We start from the raw sequence: 23,672 nt of genomic DNA, 5'->3' as shown, positions 1-23,672 counted from the left end.
GGATCCCTTGTTTATGTACTGTGTAATAGGCGCTGCGGATCCCTTGTTTATGTACTGTGTAATGGGCGCTGCGGATCCCTTGTTTATGTACTGTGTAATAAGCGCTGCTGATCCCTTGTTTATGTACTGTGTAATGGGCGCTGCGGATCCCTTGTTTATGTACTGTGTAATGGGCGCTGCGGATCCCTTGTTTATGTACTGTGTAATGGGGGCTGCGGATCCCTTGTTTATGTACTGTGTAATGGGCGCTGCGGAACCCTTGTTTATGTACTGTGTAATGGGCGCTGCGGATCCCTTGTTTATGTACTGTGTAATGGGCGCTGCGGATCCCTTGTTTATGTACTGTGTAATAAGCGCTGCGGATCCCTTGTTTATGTACTGTGTAATGGGCGCTGCGGATCCCTTGTTTATGTACTGTGTAATGGGCGCTGCGGATCCCTTGTTTATGTACTGTGTAATGGGGACTGCGGATCCCTTGTTTATGTACTGTGTAATGGGCGCTGCGGAACCCTTGTTTATGTACTGTGTAATGGGCGCTGCGGATCCCTTGTTTATGTACTGTGTAATGGGCGCTGCGGATCCCTTGTTTATGTACTGTGTAATGGATGCTGCGGATCCCTTGTTTATGTCCTGTGTAATGGGTGCTGCGGATCCCTTGTTTATGTACTGTGTAATGGGCGCTGCGGATCTCTTGTTTATGTACTGTGTAATGGGTGCTGCGGATCCCTTGTTTATGTCCTGTGTAATGGGTGCTGCAGATCCCTTGTTTATGTACTGTGTAATGGGCGCTGCGGATCTCTTGTTTATGTACTGTGTAATGGGTGATGCGGATCCCTTGTTTATGTACTGTGTAATGGATGCTGCGGATCCCTTGTTTATGTACTGTGTAATGGGCGCTGCGGATCCCTTGTTTATGTACTGTGTAATGGGCGCTGCGGATCCCTTGTTTATGTACTGTGTAATGGGCGCTGCGGATCCCTTGTTTATGTACTGTGTAATGGATGCTGCGGATCCCTTGTTTATGTACTGTGTAATGGGCGCTGCAGATCCCTTGTTTATGTACTGTGTAATGGGCGCTGCGGATCCCTTGTTTATGTACTGTGTAATAAGCGCTGCGGATCCCTTGTTTATGTACTGTGTAATGGGCGCTGCGGATCCCTTGTTTATGTACTGTGTAATAGGTGCTGCAGATCCCTTGTTTATGTTCTGTGTAATGGGCGCTGCGGATCCCTTGTTTATGTACTGTGTAATAAGCGCTGCGGATCCCTTGTTTATGTACTGTGTAATGGGCGCTGCGGATCCCTTGTTTATGTACTGTGTAATGGGCGCTGCGGATCCCTTGTTTATGTACTGTGTAATGGGCGCTGCGGATCCCTTGTTTATGTACTGTGTAATGGGTGCTGTGGATTCCTTGTTTATGTACTGTGTAATGGGCGCTGCGGATTCCTTGTTTATGTACTGTGTAGTGGGGGCTGCGGATCCCTTGTTTATGTACTGTGTAATGGGTGCTGCGGATCCCTTGTTTATGTACTGTGTAATGGGCGCTGCGGAACCCTTGTTTATGTACTGTCTAATGGGTGCTGCAGATCCCTTGTTTATGTACTGTGTAATGGGCGCTGCGGATCCCTTGTTTATGTACTGTGTAATGGGCGCTGCGGATCCCTTGTTTATGTACTGTGTAATGGGCGCTGCGGATCCCTAGTGGCGCCATATAAATAATAATGGGGGTGACTTCATAACACCATCAAACCAGTATCATTTATAGGTAGCAAACATCAGAATACAACCTCTGCAACCTGAGGCCCTCCAGCTGCTGTGGAACTACACATCCCAGCATGCCCTGCTACAGTTATGCTATTATATACGGCAGTGATGGGGAACCTGTGCCCTCCAGCTGCTGTGGAACTACACATCCCAGCATGCCCTGCTACAGTTATGTTATTATAAGGTATAGCAGGATGTGTTACATTGTGTCATCCTGGTACTGGGAGGGGAGAGGGAGGAATGCAGCAGCAGAGACTGCAGGGCATGGAGACAGCTGTAGGGAGGAGTGATGAGAGAGAGCAGGGAAGGGGGAGGGGGAGGAGACAGTGCATGAGACTGCAGCTGGGTGGTGTGTGAGAAACAGTCACATAGACAGCTGCAGGAAGGAGTGACCGGAGAGACTACATGAGACTGCAGCTGGGTGGTGTGTGAGAAACAGTCACATAGACAGCTGCAGGAAGGAGTGACAGGAGAGAGTGCATGAGACTGCAGCTGGGTGGTGTATCAGACAGTCACATAGACTGCTGCAGGAAGGAGTGACAGGAGAGAGTGCATGAGACTGCAGCTGGGTGGTGTATCAGACAGTCACATAGACAGCTGCAGGAAGGAGTGACAGGAGAGAGTGCATGAGACTGCAGCTGGGTGGTGTGTGAGAAACAGTCACATAGACAGCTGCAGGAAGGAGTGACCGGAGAGAGTGCATGAGACTGCAGCTGGGTGGTGTGTGAGAAACAGTCACATAGACTGCTGCAGGAAGGAGTGACCGGAGAGAGTGCATGAGACTGCAGCTGGGTGGTGTGTGAGAAACAGTCACATAGACTGCTGCAGGAAGGAGTGACCGGAGAGACTACATGAGACTGCAGCTGGGTGGTGTATCAGACAGTCACATAGACAGCTGCAGGAAGGAGTGACAGGAGAGAGTGCATGAGACTGCAGCTGGGTGGTGTGTGAGAAACAGTCACATAGACAGCTGCAGGAAGGAGTGACCGGAGAGACTACATGAGACTGCAGCTGGGTGGTGTATCAGACAGTCACATAGACAGCTGCAGGAAGGAGTGACAGGGTGGTGTATCAGACAGTCACATAGACAGCTGCAGGAAGGAGTGACAGGAGAGAGTGCATGAGACTAGCTGGGTGGTGTATCAGACAGTCACATAGACTGCTGCAGGAAGGAGTGACAGGAGAGAGTGCATGAGACTAGCTGGGTGGTGTATCAGACAGTCACATAGACAACTGCAGGAAGGAGTGACAGGAGAGAGTGCATGAGACTAGCTGGGTGGTGTATTAGACAGTCACATAGACAGCTGCAGGAAGGAGTGACAGGAGAGAGTGCATGAGACTAGCTGGGTGGTGTATCAGACAGTCACATAGACAACTGCAGGAAGGAGTGACAGGAGAGAGTGCATGAGACTAGCTGGGTGGTGTATTAGACAGTCACATAGACAGCTGCAGGAAGGAGTGACAGGAGAGAGTGCATGAGACTAGCTGGGTGGTGTATCAGACAGTCACATAGACTGCTGCAGGAAGGAGTGACAGGAGAGAGTGCATGAGACTAGCTGGGTGGTGTATCAGACAGTCACATAGACAACTGCAGGAAGGAGTGACAGGAGAGAGTGCATGAGACTAGCTGGGTGGTGTATTAGACAGTCACATAGACAGCTGCAGGAAGGAGTGACAGGAGAGAGTGCATGAGACTAGCTGGGTGGTGTATCAGACAGTCACATAGACAACTGCAGGAAGGAGTGACAGGAGAGAGTGCATGAGACTGCAGCTGGGTGGTGTATCAGACAGTCACATAGACAGCTGCAGGAAGGAGTGACAGGAGAGAGTGCATGAGACTAGCTGGGGTGGTGTCTCAGTCACATAGACTGCTGCAGGAAGGAGTGACAGGAGAGAGTGCATGAGACTAGCTGGGGTGGTGTCTCAGTCACATAGACTGCTGCAGGAAGGAGTGACAGGAGAGAGTGCATGAGACTGCAGCTGGGTGGTGTATCAGACAGTCACATAGACAGCTGCAGGAAGGAGTGACAGGAGAGAGTGCATGAGACTAGCTGGGGGGTGTCTCAGACAGTCACATAGACAGCTGCAGGAAGGAGTGACAGGAGAGAGTGGATGAGACTAGCTGGGGGGTGAATCAGACAGTCACATAGACAGCTGCAGGAAGGAGTGACAGGAGAGAGTGTATGAGACTAGCTGGGTGGTGTATCAGACAGTCACATAGACAGCTGCAGGAAGGAGTGACAGGAGAGAGTGCATGAGACTAGCTGGGGGGTGTCTCAGACAGTCACATAGACAGCTGCAGGAAGGAGTGACAGGAGAGAGTGGATGAGACTAGCTGGGGGGTGAATCAGACAGTCACATAGACAGCTGCAGGAAGGAGTGACAGGAGAGAGTGTATGAGACTAGCTGGGTGGTGTATCAGACAGTCACATAGACTGCTGCAGGAAGGAGTGACAGGAGAGAGTGCATGAGACTAGCTGGGTGGTGTATCAGACAGTCACATAGACAGCTGCAGGAAGGAGTGACAGGAGAGAGTGCATGATACTAGCTGGGGTGGTATCTCAGACAGTCACATAGACTGCTGCAGGAAGGAGTGACAGGAGAGAGTGCATGAGACTAGCTGGGGGGTGTATCAGACAGTCACATAGACTGCTGCAGGAAGGAGTGACAGGAGAGAGTGCATGAGACTAGCTGGGGGGTGTCTCAGACAGTCACATAGACAGCTGCAGTCTCTCCTGTGTACCTGTAGGGGGCAGTCTGATACCCTCCCCCCGGGTGGCACAGGATGGGTCTGGGGCGGCATAAGCTGGTGCTCCTAGTCCTGGTCTTGTCCATATCAGTCTTGCTCTACCTCCTTCTCCCCTCCGGACAGCCAGATCTGGAGGAGGCCAGGGCTGAGGTCCTCCGCTCAGACCCCCAGGACACCATGAACATCACAGTGCGGACTGCCACCCTAGCCGGAGACTGGCCCACCTTCTACAGGGAGGTGTTACCCCGAAACAGCCTGGAGGATGCCACTGCGGAGAGGTGAGACAGCTGGGGGACATCCAGGTCTCTAGGGGTCTGGGGAGAAGGATGGGGGGATGGCAGAGGCCGCCCCTCTATCCACCGTCACTGGGACCAGATTGGCGCCAATTACAAATATTCATTGTGTTTTCTTTTCTTTTCTTTTTAAAGTGAGAGATATGAGGCACGGTACTTAGGTGCCCTCCGATGGCGCAAAACTGCGCCCACTACGTAGAAGGCGCTCAGAATATAAGTGACGGCACACAGCAGTAATCCAGCTACCACGTCTGTGCGTTACTGTGTTAGTGGTGTGTACTATGGGGGTCATTCCGAGTTGATCGCTCGCTAGTTACTTTTAGCAGCCGTGCAAACGCCTAGTCGCCGCCCAGGGGGGAGTGTATTTACGCTTTGCAAGTGTGCGAACGGCTTTGCAGGCGAGCGGTACAAAAACTGTTTGCGCAGTTTCTGAGTAGCCCAGAACTTACTCAGCCGCTGCGATCACTTCAGCCTGTCCGGTCCCGGAATTGACGTCAGACACCCGCCCTGCAAACGCCTGGACACGCCTGCGTTTTCCCTACCACTCCCAGAAAACGGTCAGTTGACACCCACAAACGCACTCTTCCTGTCAATCTCCTTGCGATCCGCTGTGTGAAAGGATTTTTCGTTAAATCCATCGCCCAGCAACGATCCGCTGTGTACCCATACGACGCGCCTGCGCATTTCGGTGCATACGCATGCGCAGTAGTGACCTGATCGCTGCGCTGTGAAAAACGGCAGCTAGCGATCAACTCGGAATGACCCCCTATGTGTATTGGTGTGCTGGGACCATCATTACTGCAGACTATCGCCAGATTCAGAGACGTGCACAAATACATTCGCAGCAGGTGTGAATATATGCAGATGTCGCTGCTGTGTACTGAGGCGCCCACCGGCAGCTCTGTAAATCCCGGCAGCTGCGTACACAGACGCAGCGTCCATCGCAGATCAGTCATATATGGACGTCCTAGGTAGCCCTGGGGTAACGCAGCGCGGCCGCAGGAAGTAAGAGACGCTGGAGACATTGTAACTGCGTACAGGATCACAGTCACAGCCGCAAACACGCCCCCGAAAGGGTCGCAACACTCCTGCATCTATGCCGCCACTCCCCGTCACCTCCCCCAGACTGTCCCTGACTGTCAATCACTCTGCAGGTCCTCACTGCGTCCGCCCTCGCGGCACATGCTCTGTGCGACTTGCACGCTCAGCCAGGGCCTCCGACGCTGTCACATGTACAAGGGACGCCGGCTGAACTGATTTCTATAGCCAAAGTCGTGTGTCTTTTTATATTGTCAGCTGCCGCACGGCTTCAAGCGATCTCGTAGGCTGCATTCATATAGATATTGGTGGTGCCTCCCAAAATGGCGGCCTCCGCAGTGCATGCTCTTTGCATTGACGCCTAGAGAAGTTTAGTCCATGTATCCCGTTATCTGTCAGTGTCCAAAGGAAAATTGTACTGAGGATTGTGACGATACATTTTCAGGTTCCCTGTGCTGTTATTACATGGCCGCTCGTTCACCTCCAAAACATGGGAGGACCTGGGGACGCTGCACATCCTGTCAGAACATGGATACCGGGCTGTGGCCATTGACCTGCCAGGTAATAGTGCATTACAGCTGCTATAAGACTGTACAATGGAGGTCATTCCGAGTTGTTCGCTCGCAAGCGGATTTTAGCAGATTTGCTCATGCTAAGCCGCCGCCTACTGGGAGTGAATCTTAGCATCTTAAAATTGCGACCGATGTATTCGCAATATTGCGATTACACACCTCGTAGCAGTTTCTGAGTAGCTCCAGACTTACTCGGCATCTGCGATCAGTTCAGTGCTTGTCGTTCCTGGTTTGACGTCACAAACACTCCCAGCGTTCGCCCAGACACTCCTCCGTTTCTCCGGCCACTCCTGCGTTTTTTCCGGAAACTGTAGCGTTTTTTCCCACACGCCCATAAAACGGCCTGTTTCCGCCCAGTAACACCCATTTCCTGTCAATCACATTACGATCGCCGGAGCGAAGAAAAAGCCGTGAGTAAAATTCCTAACTGCATAGCAAATTTACTTGGCGCAGTCGCAGTGCGGACATTGCGCATGCGCATTAAGCGGAAAATCGCTGCGATGCTAAGATTTTTACCGAGCGAACAACTCGGAATGACCTCCAATGTCCGTGCCCCCGGCTACAGCCAGTCCCTATGTGTCCTGTGTGCTTAATTCCAGGATACGGGGAGTCGCTGCGCGCTCAGCCTATGTCCTCAGAGAAAGGACGCACGGATTACCTCCTCCATATCATGGAGTCACTGGGGATTCGTCAGCCGGTCCTCATCAGTCCCTCCATGAGCGGCCTCTTCTCCCTGCCGCTCCTCCTGCAGCACCCCGACCGCCTGAGGGGATTCATCCCTATTGCTCCGGTGGGGACCAAGGGCTTCAAACCGCAGCTCTACCAGCAGATACAGGTGTGTATGTATACAGGTGTGTACAGGTATGTATATGTACAGGTGGGTCTGTATATCTGATACGCAGAATGGTAGTCGCTCGAATCAATTTATTGGCTCATCTCAGGAGCATGTGAAGCAAGAGATTGAGTCTGCCTGCACCGCTAGGAATAATTATGAAAAATAACAACGAACCAACAATTTTAGATAATCATAGGCATCATATAGTTAGAAAAGTTGTATATATGTTGGTGGTGCGCCCCAGAGGTGTTAATATAGTTAACAAAAAAGGGGTGGTTGTCCCTACAAAGAAATAGGGACCAAAAGAAAAAAGCCTCTTTGTGGGGGCACTCTTTCAATACTTTTTACATTGTTTAAAAATACATTTTAATTCAATAAATGTAAAATAATGTGTATAGAACAAGGGCTAAATGTACCTATTGGGAAAAACAAACATGATTCTGTGGTGAATACAATGTATATAACATGCTCCTCCAATGTAACAATGTATCTAAAAAGAAAAAGTTTGTAGCAGCCTCTGTATCTAGTGATATGTCTGAGGATACAGATAGAAGTCCCTGTACTCTTGACACAGGATGCAATTTAATTGATTGATTGCCTTAAGCAGTATTCATGGAGGGAAATTAATTAATTAATTAATTGCTAGGTGAAAATTATAGACAAATAAGGTAATTATTAAGTAGGCAAAGGCAAGGCACTTATTATCCAAACCAATCACCGGTCAGACAATAATCCCGGGAATCCCGGAGAAGACGTCAGGGTGACGTCAGTCGGTCTCATACTGACGTCTTCTCCGGGATTCCCGTGAAGCGCACACGGGCCCGGACTCGTAGGCAACTAGGGACATGTATCAAGCTAACGGCAGCGATCCAGTACATCAGAAGGACTACACACCATTCTAATAGGTATTTCGGCGCGCACTCATTGCGGGACGGGAGTGGGTTTTCCCTGCAATGACATACTGTTAACAGGGTTACCCCTCCTTGTTCCCGACAACAGCAAGTAACGCCACCTTTTTCTTCCTTCATACCCGTTCCGGCCGCTGACTCTCTCACCTCCCATTCACTGTGGCGGTTTTCACATATGGGAAGGCAGCAGAAGTTAGCGGATGAACGGCGCGGGTACTGTCTTCTCTACACTGGTACTAGTTTTATGATAATAACCTGCAATCGTACATAATTATCTTTATTATTGCTGCTGAGCTTGCTTATCAGGCACTTGCTGAATTATTTGGACACTGATTTTCAAATCGTCAAGCGACTGTATTGTATTCTTTGTACGCGCCAGACTATTTACATACACTGGTCATTCTGTGTGGTTATTAATATTGATCTCTAACATTTATCTATAATCAGACTAATGAGCATATTAATTAACATAGTTCTGTCATGTTTATATAACCTGAATTTTATTGTCTGACCGGTGATTGGTTTGGATAATAAGTGCCTTGCCTTTGCCTACTTAATAATTACCTTATTTGTCTATAATTTTCACCTAGCAATTAATTAATTAATTAATTAATTAATTTCCCTCCATGAATACTGCTTAAGGCAATCAATCAATTAAATTGCATCCTGTGTCAAGAGTACAGGGACTTCTATCTGTATCCTCAGACATATCACTAGATACAGAGGCTGCTACAAACTTTTTCTTTTTAGATACATTGTTACATTGGAGGAGTATGTTATATACATTGTATTCACCACAGACTCATGTTTGTTTTTCCCAATAGGTACATTTAGCCCTTGTTCTATACACATTATTTTACATTTATTGAATTAAAATGTATTTTTAAACAATGTAAAAAGTATTGAAAGAGTGCCCCCACAAAGAGGCTTTTTTCTTTTGGTCCCTATTTCTTTGTAGGGACAACCACCCCTTTTTTGTTAACTCATCTCAGGAGCATGTAATGGAGGAGGAGTCTAAACAAGAAAACAAATTGCTCCAGCGCGCTGCTATTGGCCAGCAAATGAGATTTACATCCTACATGGTAATAGCAATGCAGAGATCTCGGTTACATACATATGCAAACATATGGTAAGCCACCAGCCACGCCAAGGCGTCTTCCCTCTGGTGGTCCTACACTCAGGGCCGGATTAACAATGGGGCGGATGGAGCTGCAGCTCCAGGCCCCCCACTGGAAATAGGCCCACGGATCCCCTGCAGTTCAGATAGTGTTGGCAGGAAAAAAAAAACTTTTCTCCTGTCATCACCAATAGCATTCCCTCACTCGACTCCTGTCACGGAGAGACAGAACTCTGCCTCTCCCCTCTGAAGCTGCCAGCAGCTGTCACTGCCCAATGAAGCACATACCCAGGATCGAAGTAAGCTCCTCCCCCAGATCGCGATAAGCTCCGCCTCCTGGTGCATCTACAGCTGTGCCCACAATTGCTCAAAGTTCTTCTCACTTGCCATCCCAAGCTGTGTCTCTGTGGGACCTTTATAAACTTACTCAGCCCCCTGGTTCTTCCACTGCTGAGCCCTGGCCCCTGTTGCCTGAAGCCACACCCCCGGGCCGTTCTAAGCCCCGCCCATTGGACAGTACACTGCAGTGCTCCCCGCCTGTGTGATCTGTGAGGTGTTCTGCAGCTGAGGTTTGAGGTACAAAGGAGTATATGCTGTGTAGCCCTATGCCCAGGACTTTCTCACACTGAAAGTTATGTGTGCATGTTCTGTGACCTTAATGGCATAATGTTTTAATTTATCATGCATGATAATCAATTGAATTCCGGCCAGTGTGTATACGGACACTACCTTGCGGTGTAATGTGACTATCAGACGCTGACGTGAGGTGTAATGTGACTATCAGACGCTGCCGTGCGGTGTAATGTAACTATCGGACGCTCCCGTGCGGTGTAATGTAACTATCGGACGCTGCCGTGTAGTGTAATGTGACTATCGGACGCTCCCGTGCGGTGTAATGTAACTATCGGACGCTGCCGTGTAGTGTAATGTAACTATCGGACGCTCCCGTGCGGTGTAATGTAACTATCGGACGCTGCCGTGTGGTGTAATGTGACTATCGGACGCTGCCGTGCGGTGTAATGCAACTATTGTACGCTGTCGTGCGGTGTAATGTAACTATCGGACGCTGCCGTGTAGTGTAATGTGACTAGGACACTACTGAGTGGTGTAATGTAACTGTCGGACACTGATGTATGGTGTAATGTGACTATCGGACGCTGCCGTGCGGTGTAATGTGACTATCGGACTCTGCCGTGCGGTGTAATGTGACTATCGGACGCTGCCATGCGGTGTAATGCAACTATTGTACGCTGCCGTGCGGTGTAATGTAACTATCGGACGCTGCCGTGTGGTGTAATGTGACTATCGGACGCTGCCGTGTGGTGTAATGTGACTATCGGACGCTGCCGTGTGGTGTAATGCAACTATTGTACGCTGTCGTGTGGTGTAATGTGACTATCGGACGCTGCCGTGTGGTGTAATGTGACTAGGACACTACTGAGCGGTGTAATGTAACTGTCGGACGCTGATGTATGGTGTAATGTGACTATCGGACGCTGCCGTGCGGTGTAATGTAACTATTGGACACTGCTGTGCGGTGTAATGTAACTATCGGACGCTGCCGTGCAGTGTAATGTGACTATCGGACGCTGCCGTGTGGTGTAATGTGACTATCGGACGCTGCCGTGTTGTGTAATGCAACTATTGTACGCTGTCGTGCGGTGTAATGTAACTATCGGACGCTGCCGTGTGGTGTAATGTGACTATCGGACGCTGCCGTGTTGTGTAATGCAACTATTGTACGCTGCCGTGCGGTGTAATGTAACTATCGGACGCTGCCGTGTGGTGTAATGTAACTATCGGACGCTGCCGTGTAGTGTAATGTGACTATCGGACGCTCCCGTGCGGTGTAATGTAAATATCGGACGCTGCCGTGTAGTGTAATGTAACTATCGGACGCTCCCGTGCGGTGTAATGTAACTATCGGACGCTGCCGTGTGGTGTAATGTGACTATCGGACGCTGCCGTGCGGTGTAATGCAACTATTGTACGCTGTCGTGCGGTGTAATGTAACTATCGGACGCTGCCGTGTAGTGTAATGTGACTAGGACACTACTGAGTGGTGTAATGTAACTGTCGGACGCTGATGTATGGTGTAATGTGACTATCGGACGCTGCCGTGCGGTGTAATGGGACTATCGGACTCTGCCGTGCGGTGTAATGTGACTATCGGACGCTGCCGTGCGGTGTAATGCAACTATTGTACGCTGCCGTGCGGTGTAATGTAACTATCGGACGCTGCCGTGTGGTGTAATGTGACTATAGGACGCTGCCGTGTGGTGTAATGTGACTATCGGACGCTGCCGTGTGGTGTAATGTGACTATCGGACGCTGCCGTGTGGTGTAATGCAACTATTGTACGCTGTCGTGTGGTGTAATGTGACTATCGGACGCTGCCGTGTGGTGTAATGTGACTAGGACACTACTGAGCGGTGTAATGTAACTGTCGGACGCTGATGTATGGTGTAATGTGACTATCGGACGCTGCCGTGCGGTGTAATGTAACTATTGGACACTGCTGTGCGGTGTAATGTAACTATCGGACGCTGTCGTGCGGTGTAATGTAACTATCGGACGCTGCCGTGTGGTGTAATGTGACTATCGGACGCTGCCGTGTTGTGTAATGCAACTATTGTACGCTGCCGTGTGGTGTAATGTAACTATCGGACGCTGCCGTGTGGTGTAATGTAACTATCGGACGCTGCCGTGTGGTGTAATATGACTATCGGACGCTGCCGTGTGGTGTAATGTGACTATCGGACGCTGCCGTGTGGTGTAATGTAACTATCGGACGCTGCCATGCAGTGTAATGTAACTATCGGACGCTGCCGTGCGGTGTAATGTGACTATCGGACGGTGCTGTGTGGTGTATTGTAACTATCGGACGGTGCTGTGCGGTGTAATGTAACTATCGGACGGTGCTGTGCGGTGTATTGTAACTCGGACACTACTATGCCGTGTAATGTGATTTGGACACTACTGTGCGGTGTAATGTGACTATCAGACACTGCCGTGCGGTGTAATGTAACTGTCGGACGCTGATGTATGGTGTAATGTGACTATCGGACGCTGCCGTGCGGTGTAATGTGACTATCGGACTCTGCCGTGCGGTGTAATGTGACTATCAGACTCTGCCGTGCGGTGTAATGTGACTATCGGACGCTGCCGTGCGGTGTAATGTGACTATCGGACGCTGCCGTGCGGTGTAATGTGACTATCGGACGCTGCCATGCGGTGTAATGTGACTATCGGACGCTGCCGTGCGGTGTAATGTGACTATCGGACTCTGCCGTGCGGTGTAATGTGACTATCGGACTCTGCCGTGCGGTGTAATGTGACTATCGGACGCTGCCGTGCGGTGTAATGTGACTATCGGACGCTGCCGTGCGGTGTAATGTGACTATCGGACGCTGCCATGCGGTGTAATGTGACTATCGGACTCTGCCGTGCGGTGTAATGTGACTATCGGACTCTGCCGTGCGGTGTAATGTGACTATCGGACACTGCCGTGCGGTGTAATGTAACTGTCGGACGCTGATGTATGGTGTAATGTGACTATCGGACTCTGCCGTGCGGTGTAATGTGACTATCGGACTCTGCCGTGCGGTGTAATGTGACTATCGGACGCTGCCGTGCGGTGTAATGTGACTATCGGACTCTGCCGTGCGGTGTAATGTGACTATCGGACTCTGCCGTGCGGTGTAATGTGACTATCGGACGCTGCCGTGCGGTGTAATGTGACTATCGGACGCTGCCGTGCGGTGTAATGTGACTATCGGACTCTGCCGTGCGGTGTAATGTGACTATCGGACTCTGCCGTGCGGTGTAATGTGACTATCGGACGCTGCCATGCGGTGTAATGTGACTATCGGACGCTGCCGTGCGGTGTAATGCAATTATTGTACGCTGCCGTGCAGTGTAATGTGACTATCGGACGCTGCCGTGCGGTGTAATGCAACTATTGTACGCTGCCGTGCAGTGTAATGTGACTATCGGACGCTGCCGTGTGGTGTAATGCAACTATTGTACGCTGCCGTGCGGTGTAATGTAACTATCGGACGCTGCCGTGTGGTGTAATGTGACTAACGGACGCTGCCGTGCGGTGTAATGCAACTATTCTACGCCGCCATGCGGTGTAATGTAACTATCGGACGCTGCCGTGCGGTGTAATGTAACTATTGGACACTACTGTGCGGTGTAATGTGACTATCGGACACTACTGTGCGGTGTAATGTGACTATCGGACGCTGCCGTGCGGTGTAATGTGACTATCGGACACTACTGTGCGGTGTAATGTAACTATCGGATGCTGCCATGCGGTGTAATGTGACTATCGGACGCTGCCGTGCGGTGTAATGCAACTATTCTACGCCGCCATGCGGTGTAATGTAACTATCGGACGCTGCAGTTCGGTGTAATGTGACTCGGACACTAATGTGCGGTGTATTGTAACTATCGGACGCTGCCATGCGGTGTATTGTAACTATCGGACGGTGCTGTGCGGTGTATTGTAACTATCGGACGGTGCTGTGCGGTGTATTGTAACTATCGGACGGTGCTGTGCGGTGTATTGTAACTATCGGACGGTGCTGTGCGGTGTATTGTAACTATCGGACGGTGCTGTGCGGTGTATTGTAACTATCGGACGGTGCTGTGCGGTGTATTGTAACTATCGGACGGTGCTGTGCGGTGTATTGTAACTATCGGACGGTGCTGTGCGGTGTAATGTAACTATCGGACGGTGCTGTGCGGTGTATTGTAACTCGGACACTACTATGCCGTGTAATGTGATTCGGACACTACTGTGCGGTGTAATGTAACTATCGGACGTTGCTGTGCGGTGTAACGTGTCTCGGACACTACCGTGCGGTGTAATGTAACTAGCAGACGCTACCGTGCGGTGGAATGTAACTATTGGACACTACTGTGCGGTGTAATGTGACTATCGGACACTACTGTGCGGTGTAATGTAACTATCGGATGCTGCCATGCGGTGTAATGTAACTATCGGACGCTGCCGTGCGGTGTAATGTGACTATCGGACGCTGCCGTGCGGTGTAATGTGACTATCGGACGCTGCCGTGCGGTGTAATGCAACTATTCTACGCCGCCATGCGGTGTAATGTAACTATCGGACGCTGCAGTTCGGTGTAATGTGACTCGGACACTAATGTGCGGTGTATTGTAACTATCGGACGGTGCTGTGCGGTGTATTGGAACTATCGGACGGTGCTGTGCGGTGTACTGTAACTATCGGACGGTGCTGTGCGGTGTATTGTAACTATCGGACGGTGCTGTGCGGTGTATTGTAACTATCGGACGGTGCTGTGCGGTGTATTGTAACTATCGGACGGTGCTGTGCGGTGTATTGTAACTATCGGACGGTGCTGTGTGGTGTATTGTAACTATCGGACGGTGCTGTGCGGTGTAATGTAACTATCGGACGTTGCTGTGCGGTGTAACGTGTCTCGGACACTACCGTGCGGTGGAATGTAACTAGCAGACGCTACCGTGCGGTGGAATGTAACTATCGGACGTTGCTGTGCGGGGTAACGTGTCTCGGACACTACCGTGCAGTGTAATGTAACTAGCAGACACTACCGTGCAGTGTAATGTAACTAGCAGACGCTACCGTGCAGTGTAATGTAACTAGCAGACGCTACCGTGCAGTGTAATGTAACTAGCAGACGCTACCGTGCGGTGGAATGTAACTAGCAGACACTACTGTGCGGTGTAATGTAACTATCGGACGTTGCTGTGCGGTGTAACGTGTCTCGGACACTACCGTGCAGTGTAATGTAACTAGCAGACGCTACCGTGCAGTGTAATGTAACTATCGGACGTTGCTGTGCGGTGTAACGTGTCTCGGACACTACCGTGCAGTGTAATGTAACTAGCAGACACTACTGTGCGGTGTAATGTAACTATCGGACGTTGCTGTGCGGTGTAACGTGTCTCGGACACTACCGTGCGGTGTAATGTAACTAGCAGACACTACCATGCAGTGTAATGTAACTAGCAGACGCTACCGTGCAGTGTAATGTAACTATCGGACGTTGCTGTGCGGTGTAACGTGTCTCGGACACTACCGTGCAGTGTAATGTAACTAGCAGACACTACTGTGCGGTGTAATGTAACTATCGGACGTTGCTGTGCGGTGTAACGTGTCTCGGACACTACCGTGCAGTGTAATGTAACTAGCAGACACTACCGTGCGGTGGAATATAACTAGCAGACACTACCGTGCGGTGGAATGTAACTAGCAGACACTACTGTGCGGTGTAATGTAACTATCGGACGTTGCTGTGCGGAGTAACGTGTCTCGGACACTACCGTGCGGTGGAATGTAACTAGCAGACGCTACCGTGCGGTGGAATGTAACTATCGGACGTTGCTGTGCGGTGTAACGTGTCTCGGACACTACCGTGCAGTGTAATGTAACTAGCAGACACTACTGTGCGGTGGAATGTAACTATCGGACGTTGCTGTGCGGAGTAACGTGTCTCGGACACTACCGTGCGGTGGAATGTAACTAGCAGACGCTACCGTGCGGTGGAATGTAACTAGCAGACGCTACCGTGCAGTGTAATGTAACTAGCAGACACTACCGTGCAGTGTAATGTAACTATCGGACGTTGCTGTGCGGTGTAACGTGTCTCGGACACTACCGTGCAGTGTAATGTAACTAGCAGACACTACCGTGCAGTGTAATGTAACTATCGGACGTTGCTGTGCGGTGTAACGTGTCTCGGACACTACCGTGCAGTGTAATGTAACTAGCAGACACTACTGTGCGGTGTAATGTAACTATCGGACGTTGCTGTGCGGTGTAACGTGTCTCGGACACTACCGTGCAGTGTAATGTAACTAGCAGACACTACCGTGCAGTGTAATGTAACTAGCAGACGCTACCGTGCAGTGTAATGTAACTAGCAGACGCTACCGTGCAGTGTAATGTAACTAGCAGACACTACCGTGCAGTGTAATGTAACTAGCAGACGCTACCGTGCAGTGTAATGTAACTATCGGACGTTGCTGTGCGGTGTAACGTGTCTCGGACACTACCGTGCAGTGTAATGTAACTAGCAGACACTACTGTGCGGTGTAATGTAACTATCGGACGTTGCTGTGCGGTGTAACGTGTCTCGGACACTACCGTGCGGTGTAATGTAACTAGCAGACGCTACCGTGCAGTGTAATGTAACTAGCAGACGCTACCGTGCAGTGTAATGTAACTAGCAGACGCTACCGTGCAGTGTAATGTAACTATCGGACGTTGCTGTGCGGTGTAACGTGTCTCGGACACTACCGTGCAGTGTAATGTAACTAGCAGACACTACTGTGCGGTGTAATGTAACTATCGGACGTTGCTGTGCGGTGTAACGTGTCTCGGACACTACCGTGCAGTGTAATGTAACTAGCAGACACTACCGTGCGGTGGAATATAACTAGCAGACACTACCGTGCGGTGGAATGTAACTATCGGACGTTGCTGTGCGGTGTAACGTGTCTCGGACACTACCGTGCAGTGTAATGTAACTAGCAGACACTACTGTGCGGTGGAATGTAACTATCGGACGTTGCTGTGCGGAGTAACGTGTCTCGGACACTACCGTGCGGTGGAATGTAACTAGCAGACACTACCGTGCGGTGGAATGTAACTATCGGACGTTGCTGTGCGGTGTAACGTGTCTCGGACACTACCGTGCAGTGTAATGTAACTAGCAGACACTACCGTGCAGTGTAATGTAACTATCGGACGTTGCTGTGCGGTGTAACGTGTCTCGGACACTACCGTGCAGTGTAATGTAACTAGCAGACACTACCGTGCAGTGTAATGTAACTATCGGACGTTGCTGTGCGGTGTAACGTGTCTCGGACACTACCGTGCAGTGTAATGTAACTAGCAGACACTACTGTGCGGTGTAATGTAACTATCGGACGTTGCTGTGCGGTGTAACGTGTCTCGAACACTACCGTGCGGTGGAATGTAACTAGCAGACACTACTGTGCGGTGGAATGTAACTATCGGACGTTGCTGTGCGGAGTAACGTGTCTCGGACACTACCGTGCGGTGGAATGTAACTAGCAGACGCTACCGTGCGGTGGAATGTAACTATCGGACGTTGCTGTGCGGTGTAACGTGTCTCGGACACTACCGTGCAGTGTAATGTAACTAGCAGACACTACCGTGCAGTGTAATGTAACTATCGGACGTTGCTGTGCGGTGTAACGTGTCTCGGACACTACCGTGCAGTGTAATGTAACTAGCAGACACTACCGTGCAGTGTAATGTAACTATCGGACGTTGCTGTGCGGTGTAACGTGTCTCGGACACTACCGTGCAGTGTAATGTAACTAGCAGACACTACTGTGCGGTGTAATGTAACTATCGGACGTTGCTGTGCGGTGTAACGTGTCTCGGACACTACCGTGCAGTGTAATGTAACTAGCAGACACTACTGTGCGGTGTAATGTAACTATCGGACGTTGCTGTGCGGTGTAACGTGTCTCGGACACTACCGTGCGGTGGAATGTAACTAGCAGACACTACTGTGCGGTGTAATGTAACTATCGGACGTTGCTGTGCGGTGTAACGTGTCTCGGACACTACCGTGCGGTGGAATGTAACTAGCAGACACTACTGTGCGGTGTAATGTAACTATCGGACGTTGCTGTGCGGTGTAACGTGTCTCGGACACTACCGTGCAGTGTAATGTAACTAGCAGACACTACCGTGCGGTGGAATGTAACTAGCAGACACTACTGTGCGGTGGAATGTAACTATCGGACGTTGCTGTGCGGTGTAACGTGTCTCGGACACTACCGTGCGGTGGAATGTAACTAGCAGACGCTACCGTGCGGTGGAATGTAACTATCGGACGTTGCTGTGCGGTGTAACGTGTCTCGGACACTACCGTGCAGTGTAATGTAACTAGCAGACGCTACCGTGCAGTGTAATGTAACTAGCAGACGCTACCGTGCAGTGTAATGTAACTAGCAGACGCTACCGTGCAGTGTAATGTAACTAGCAGACACTACTGTGCGGTGTAATGTAACTATCGGACGTTGCTGTGCGGTGTAACGTGTCTCGAACACTACCGTGCGGTGGAATGTAACTAGCAGATGCTACCGTGCGGTGGAATGTAACTATCGGACGTTGCTGTGCGGAGTAACGTGTCTCGGACACTACCGTGCGGTGGAATGTAACTAGCAGACGCTACCGTGCGGTGGAATGTAACTAGCAGACACTACTGTGCGGTGTAATGTAACTATCGGACGTTGCTGTGCGGTGTAACGTGTCTCGGACACTACCGTGCGGTGGAATGTAACTAGCAGACGCTACCGTGCGGTGTAATGTAACTATCGGACGTTGCTGTGCGGTGTAACGTGTCTCGGACACTACCGTGCGGTGGAATGTAACTAGCAGACGCTACCGTGCGGTGGAATGTAACTAGCAGACACTACTGTGCGGTGTAATGTAACTATCGGACGTTGCTGTGCGGTGTAACGTGTCTCGGACACTACCGTGCGGTGGAATGTAACTAGCAGACACTACCGTGCGGTGGAATGTAACTATCGGACGTTGCTGTGCGGTGTAATGTAACTATCGGATGTTGCTGTGCGGTGTAACGTGTCTCGGACACTACCGTGCAGTGTAATGTAACTAGCAGACACTACTGTGCGGTGTAATGTAACTATCGGACGTTGCTGTGCGGTGTAACGTGTCTCGGACACTACCGTGCGGTGGAATGTAACTAGCAGACACTACCGTGCGGTGGAATGTAACTAGCAGACACTACCGTGCGGTGGAATGTAACTAGCAGACACTACTGTGCGGTGTAATGTAACTATCGGACGTTGCTGTGCGGTGTAACGTGTCTCGGACACTACCGTGCGGTGTAATGTAACTAGCAGACACTACTGTGCGGTGTAATGTAACTATCGGACGTTGCTGTGCGGTGTAACGTGTCTCGGACACTACCGTGCGGTGTAATGTAACTAGCAGACGCTACCGTGCAGTGTAATGTAACTAGCAGACGCTACCGTGCAGTGTAATGTAACTAGCAGACACTACCGTGCGGTGGAATGTAACTAGCAGACACTACTGTGCGATGTAATGTAACTATCGGACGTTGCTGTGCGGTGTAACGTGTCTCGGACACTACCGTGCGGTGGAATATAACTAGCAGACGCTACCGTGCAGCGGTACACAATAGGCCTTTCCTATATTTCAGCTCCAGGCCCAAGTGCACATTAATCTGGCACTGCCTACACTGGGTGGTCCTACACTGCATGATAATAGCACCTCCTTACCATGTGTTTGCAAATGTATGTAACTGAGATCTCTGCATTACTATTATCATGTAGGATGTGTATCTCTTTTGCTGGATTATTGCACTTTGCTGGGGGAACTTGTTCATATCTACAGAAGAGTATGCATACGTACAGATATGTGTGTATACAGCAATGTGTGTATGTATATAAACAAGTGTGTATTTATGCTTATGTACAGGAGTGTATGTGTCTATACAGTATGTAGAGGTGTGAGTGTGTGTATACAGTATATCTATCTATACATATATATTAAGTTGTGGAGTGCAGGTATTTCTGGCGGTGGTGCCTGATGGTGTCTATAGAGTAACATATATTACTATTTGTTACTATACACACAATGTTACTCTTTTTAGATATATTTCAAAACTGTTACAAATGAACCTGTTTTGTAAATGGCGTATTTACCGCAATCACTCTATGTTCTTATTGTCAGTGTGGTAAAGTGAGTCCTGCTATTTGAGGAGGGTTCTGGTTTGAATTTAATAAATGTGTGTTTGTCTAGTTGTGAGACCCCCATGATTAAACATTCATTTTTAAATATAAGCAAAGATCGCCCCAACAAACAGAGTTTTGTTTTTTTTGTTGCCTTTCAAGTGTCTGAATTTGTTAGTAAATACGCCCTGGGATTAGGGAGGGAGCACGAGCACCATATATTGATTTTAAGCTGGCGAGCAGAGCCTTCCTACCTCTATGTCTGTCTGTTATTACTAGAGATGAGCGGATTCGGTTTTACTCGGATTTACTCAGTTCTCAAAACGGCATCTTATTGGCTCCGCTCATCTCTAGTTATTACCCAGTTGTGTTCTATCACTGTTGTTTCCAACTGTAAAGCGCAATGGAATATGCTGCACTGTATAAGACACTGTTATTAAATAATATTGCTCAGTCATGTATAGGAGCTGAACTTATGGTATATATGTGACACACAGGTCCCCACCCTCATCGTATATGGGACAGAGGACATAAACCTGGGCCGCCAGTCGCTAGAGAGCCTGAAGCTGCTGCTGAACCGCACACTAAGCCCGCTGCATGGAGCCGGACACGCCTGTTACATGGACCGACCGGAAGAGTTTCACACCGCTCTACTAATGTTCCTGAGCAAACTCTAACCCCACTTCATATCTGAGGAGCCGAGGTGCCCAGGGAGGGATTAGAGACTTGGGAAAGACCCATTTGTCGCTGGTGTTATGGGGGCTCGTCCAGCGTCTCTCCAGCTGGTGTATAGGGATATTTATCACGTGGACAAGGCCACACAGTAGTCATAGACACAGACTGCGAGTCCATGAACTGTCAGGGTTCTGTGTGTGCATGCGTGTTCTACACCATGAGCTCCAGATGTGGGACATGCATTAAACGTGAGGAGGGAAGGTGGTGGAGCATGGGATAAGGTGTATAGGTGAGGTAAGTGTTTCAGCGTGTGCATCCAGTTCGGATCAAGTAGTGAATGCTGGAGGTGTTTTATCAATCTGTTAAATCATTTATGAAATAGTAGGAAGACAGGAGAAGAGTCATGGTGGATGAGACCTATCAGGAGGTGCTTTACGTATGTCAACAAAAATGCTGCAAACTCTATTCATAGCATCTCACTAAACTCAAACCGAATTTCCTCCAGGCAACATGGATTGTGTTTCTTCATCATTTTGGAAGGGGGATCTCTAACCGGTCATGTTTTCAGGGTTTCTATCTAAAAGGCTTGGTGGACTATGGCCTGATCTAAACTGGTCCCACTACTCAAGGGCTGGAGTTGAGGCCCCTATCTGCTGCCCTCCAGTGGCGGCTCTTGCTGACTTGGGGGTGGTCATGATGTCCTCTCATTACGAGTGGCTCAGCTCTGTGTAAGCTGGAAGCACATTGTACCTTATGTTAATGGTAAGGGTTTGCGTTGGTTTTGTCACTGTTACAGGTAACGTTTCCTGCCTCATGCACTACTAATAAAAGGGCAACTTATTTATTGGTAAAAAAAAAAATGTATTTTTTTGTAGGTAAAGTTATTTCATATCTCCCGCCCCCCACTTAAACCAACCCCAAATTATGGGAAACTGATGCTTAAGCCCCTGCATGAGGTTGGTACACACTGCCGCTAAACGTCACAAGGGCGCTGTGCTTTAGCTTTTGTGCATCCACTGTTTAGAGACTTTTTGACTGCAGAGCTCATTTGACTTATGGAGGTGTCTCAGACATCATTATGCAGCATTGGAGCTGCGCATCCCACTTCTAACACCATTTAGTGTAACCTTCTCTACAGCTGTTATCACTGCATAGGTCTCTAACACCAGCTGACGCACCAGGCTGTCAAACCAGACACATCTCTGGGGCAAATATTCACTTTATTATCAACGATTCGTTAAAGATGGATTTATGTCTTAAATGTCTTAAACCCTATAGCGTACACACCCCTTTTCTTGGCTGCCATGTACTATTAGTTATTACTTATCCATTCAACTAGAACTTGTCAGGGTAACTAGCAACAAGGAAACAATAGTACAATAGTGTGGACGCAGCTGATGTCACGGATGCAATTAGTCAGTAAATTTAAGCAGCCTCAAGGCTGCAGGTGAAGCTTTGGTAAGTCGCATGTGGCCGTTCATTGCGCCAGAGGGATACGCGAACAGGCTGTACAGAGAGATAGTTATAGAAACATAGCAGATATAGACAGGCCAGAGTGTATTCATTATCATAACTGTTAAGCTGTGCAGAGACCGTCCTCCATGTGCGCCATGAACTAGTAACTGGCGATAACAAGGACACTAAAGATAACAAATGTATCAAGCCATAGAGAATATACTTGTTTATATATTGTACAAATGTATATATGATAATTAAACATATAAACTGAAAATCCCCGGACAGGCGGAAGCTGGGATGGTAGAAATCTGTTTATAAATTAATTTGTAGAAGAATTCTTTGTTTTTGGCTTCTGTCAATACTCAGACTATTGCTGTTACCAGAGTATCACAGGGGAAACGCAAATATGTTTCATACAAGAAAGGCGACTTTAGTTCCCTGCTGTATCGCCTAATAAATAATCATGTTCAAATTGTTGATTTTTGTGTATTTATGATACGAAATGTGCAGGCTGCAAAAAATCTATCATATACAAACCTTAACTGGGCCCTGAGTGTACAGTGTACCGCGTCCCCTGGCGTGGTGCCGCATCACATGTCATTACCACCCAGAGAACAGTAACACGCAGAGTAACACATTCACCATTTGGCTACACGCGTGTAATAAGTCAGCCAGGGTGCGGATTCCAGGACACGGTAACACGGGACGTCCCCTCTACTATTCTGTTCTTATCTGTCACTTATTCATCAGATTTCTGCAGAATTCCTGAAAAGACGCCAGTGATGCGAGCGCTGGTGCGCAGTGATGTGTGATGGTTTCACTTACAGGTGCTGAGACTTATCCCCGAATTACTAATAAGCTCGTGTGTGATATATTGATAATCATTTTCCTGCCGCTCTCTGTGGGAAAGCGCAACAAAGCCCCTTACAGACTCGCCACGCAGCCGGCACGGTAGGTCGCTGCGCTAGCCACAGGCTCTATTCCCACTCTGAGTGTCGTGGACATGAGTGGGAATAGTCCCTGTGGGTTGGCATTCAGTCTGACGGCATTTTTATCGCTAGGGATCCCGGCATCGGCATGGTAACCGCTGGAATTTCGAGTGGCGGTCACATGACCGCATCCCCTTCTCCAGGCTTAATACATCTTCCTTTTTGTTACTGAATAGCGTCTGTGAGTGAATGGGTGACAGGGTGATAAAGGTGGCATCTCTCTCACACACCCTACATGTAACCATTAACCGAACCTGCAGCACAGAGCGCACTATGGACTCTACCCGGAGTAATGTTACCTCAGGTCAGCAGCGGTGAGGGTGGGAGTATCGGGGGTAGAGCAGTGTCCCCCAGCAGCACAGAGTATATCAGGAGATGAGTGAGGTGTCAGTGATGACAGGGCTGCATGTGACAGGGGCAGTGACATGATGTGAGGAGGGGAATGGAGGCAGCAGGAGGCCACAGACTGAGAGTTATATAGTGGGAGGAGCAGGGTCCCCAGCA

At 49.4% G+C, this 23,672-nt stretch overlaps 2 protein-coding genes across 2 annotated transcripts in view; one reads left to right on the top strand and one right to left on the bottom strand.

Moving 5' to 3' along the window:
* LOC134958641 (putative protein-lysine deacylase ABHD14B) overlaps window positions 1-23,672 on the bottom strand; it is a 54,780-nt gene that overhangs the window by 19,619 nt on the left and 11,489 nt on the right. The window lies entirely within an intron of this gene.
* Window positions 2,064-22,651, top strand: ABHD14A (abhydrolase domain containing 14A). Its single transcript, XM_063941361.1, has 4 exons — window positions 2,064-4,791; window positions 6,290-6,405; window positions 7,016-7,251; window positions 20,544-22,651. Exons 1-4 carry the CDS (start codon window positions 4,550-4,552, stop codon window positions 20,721-20,723), a joined length of 774 nt encoding a protein of 257 aa, XP_063797431.1. The 5' UTR covers window positions 2,064-4,549; the 3' UTR covers window positions 20,724-22,651.

This window comes from Pseudophryne corroboree, chromosome 9, assembly GCF_028390025.1.
Source record: "Pseudophryne corroboree isolate aPseCor3 chromosome 9, aPseCor3.hap2, whole genome shotgun sequence".
Lineage (NCBI taxonomy): Eukaryota > Metazoa > Chordata > Amphibia > Anura > Myobatrachidae > Pseudophryne > Pseudophryne corroboree.
This window is presented reverse-complemented; position numbering and strand designations above follow the sequence as displayed.

Coding starts and splice junctions, on each gene's coding strand:
- ABHD14A (XM_063941361.1), top strand. CDS start 4,550: ATGGGTCTGGGGCGGCATAAGCTGGTGCTCCTAGTCCTGGTCTTGTCC. Junction 6,406..7,015: donor TGTGGCCATTGACCTGCCAG/GTAATAGTGCAT, acceptor GCTTAATTCCAG/GATACGGGGAGTCGCTGCGC. Junction 7,252..20,543: donor AGCTCTACCAGCAGATACAG/GTGTGTATGTAT, acceptor TGTGACACACAG/GTCCCCACCCTCATCGTATA.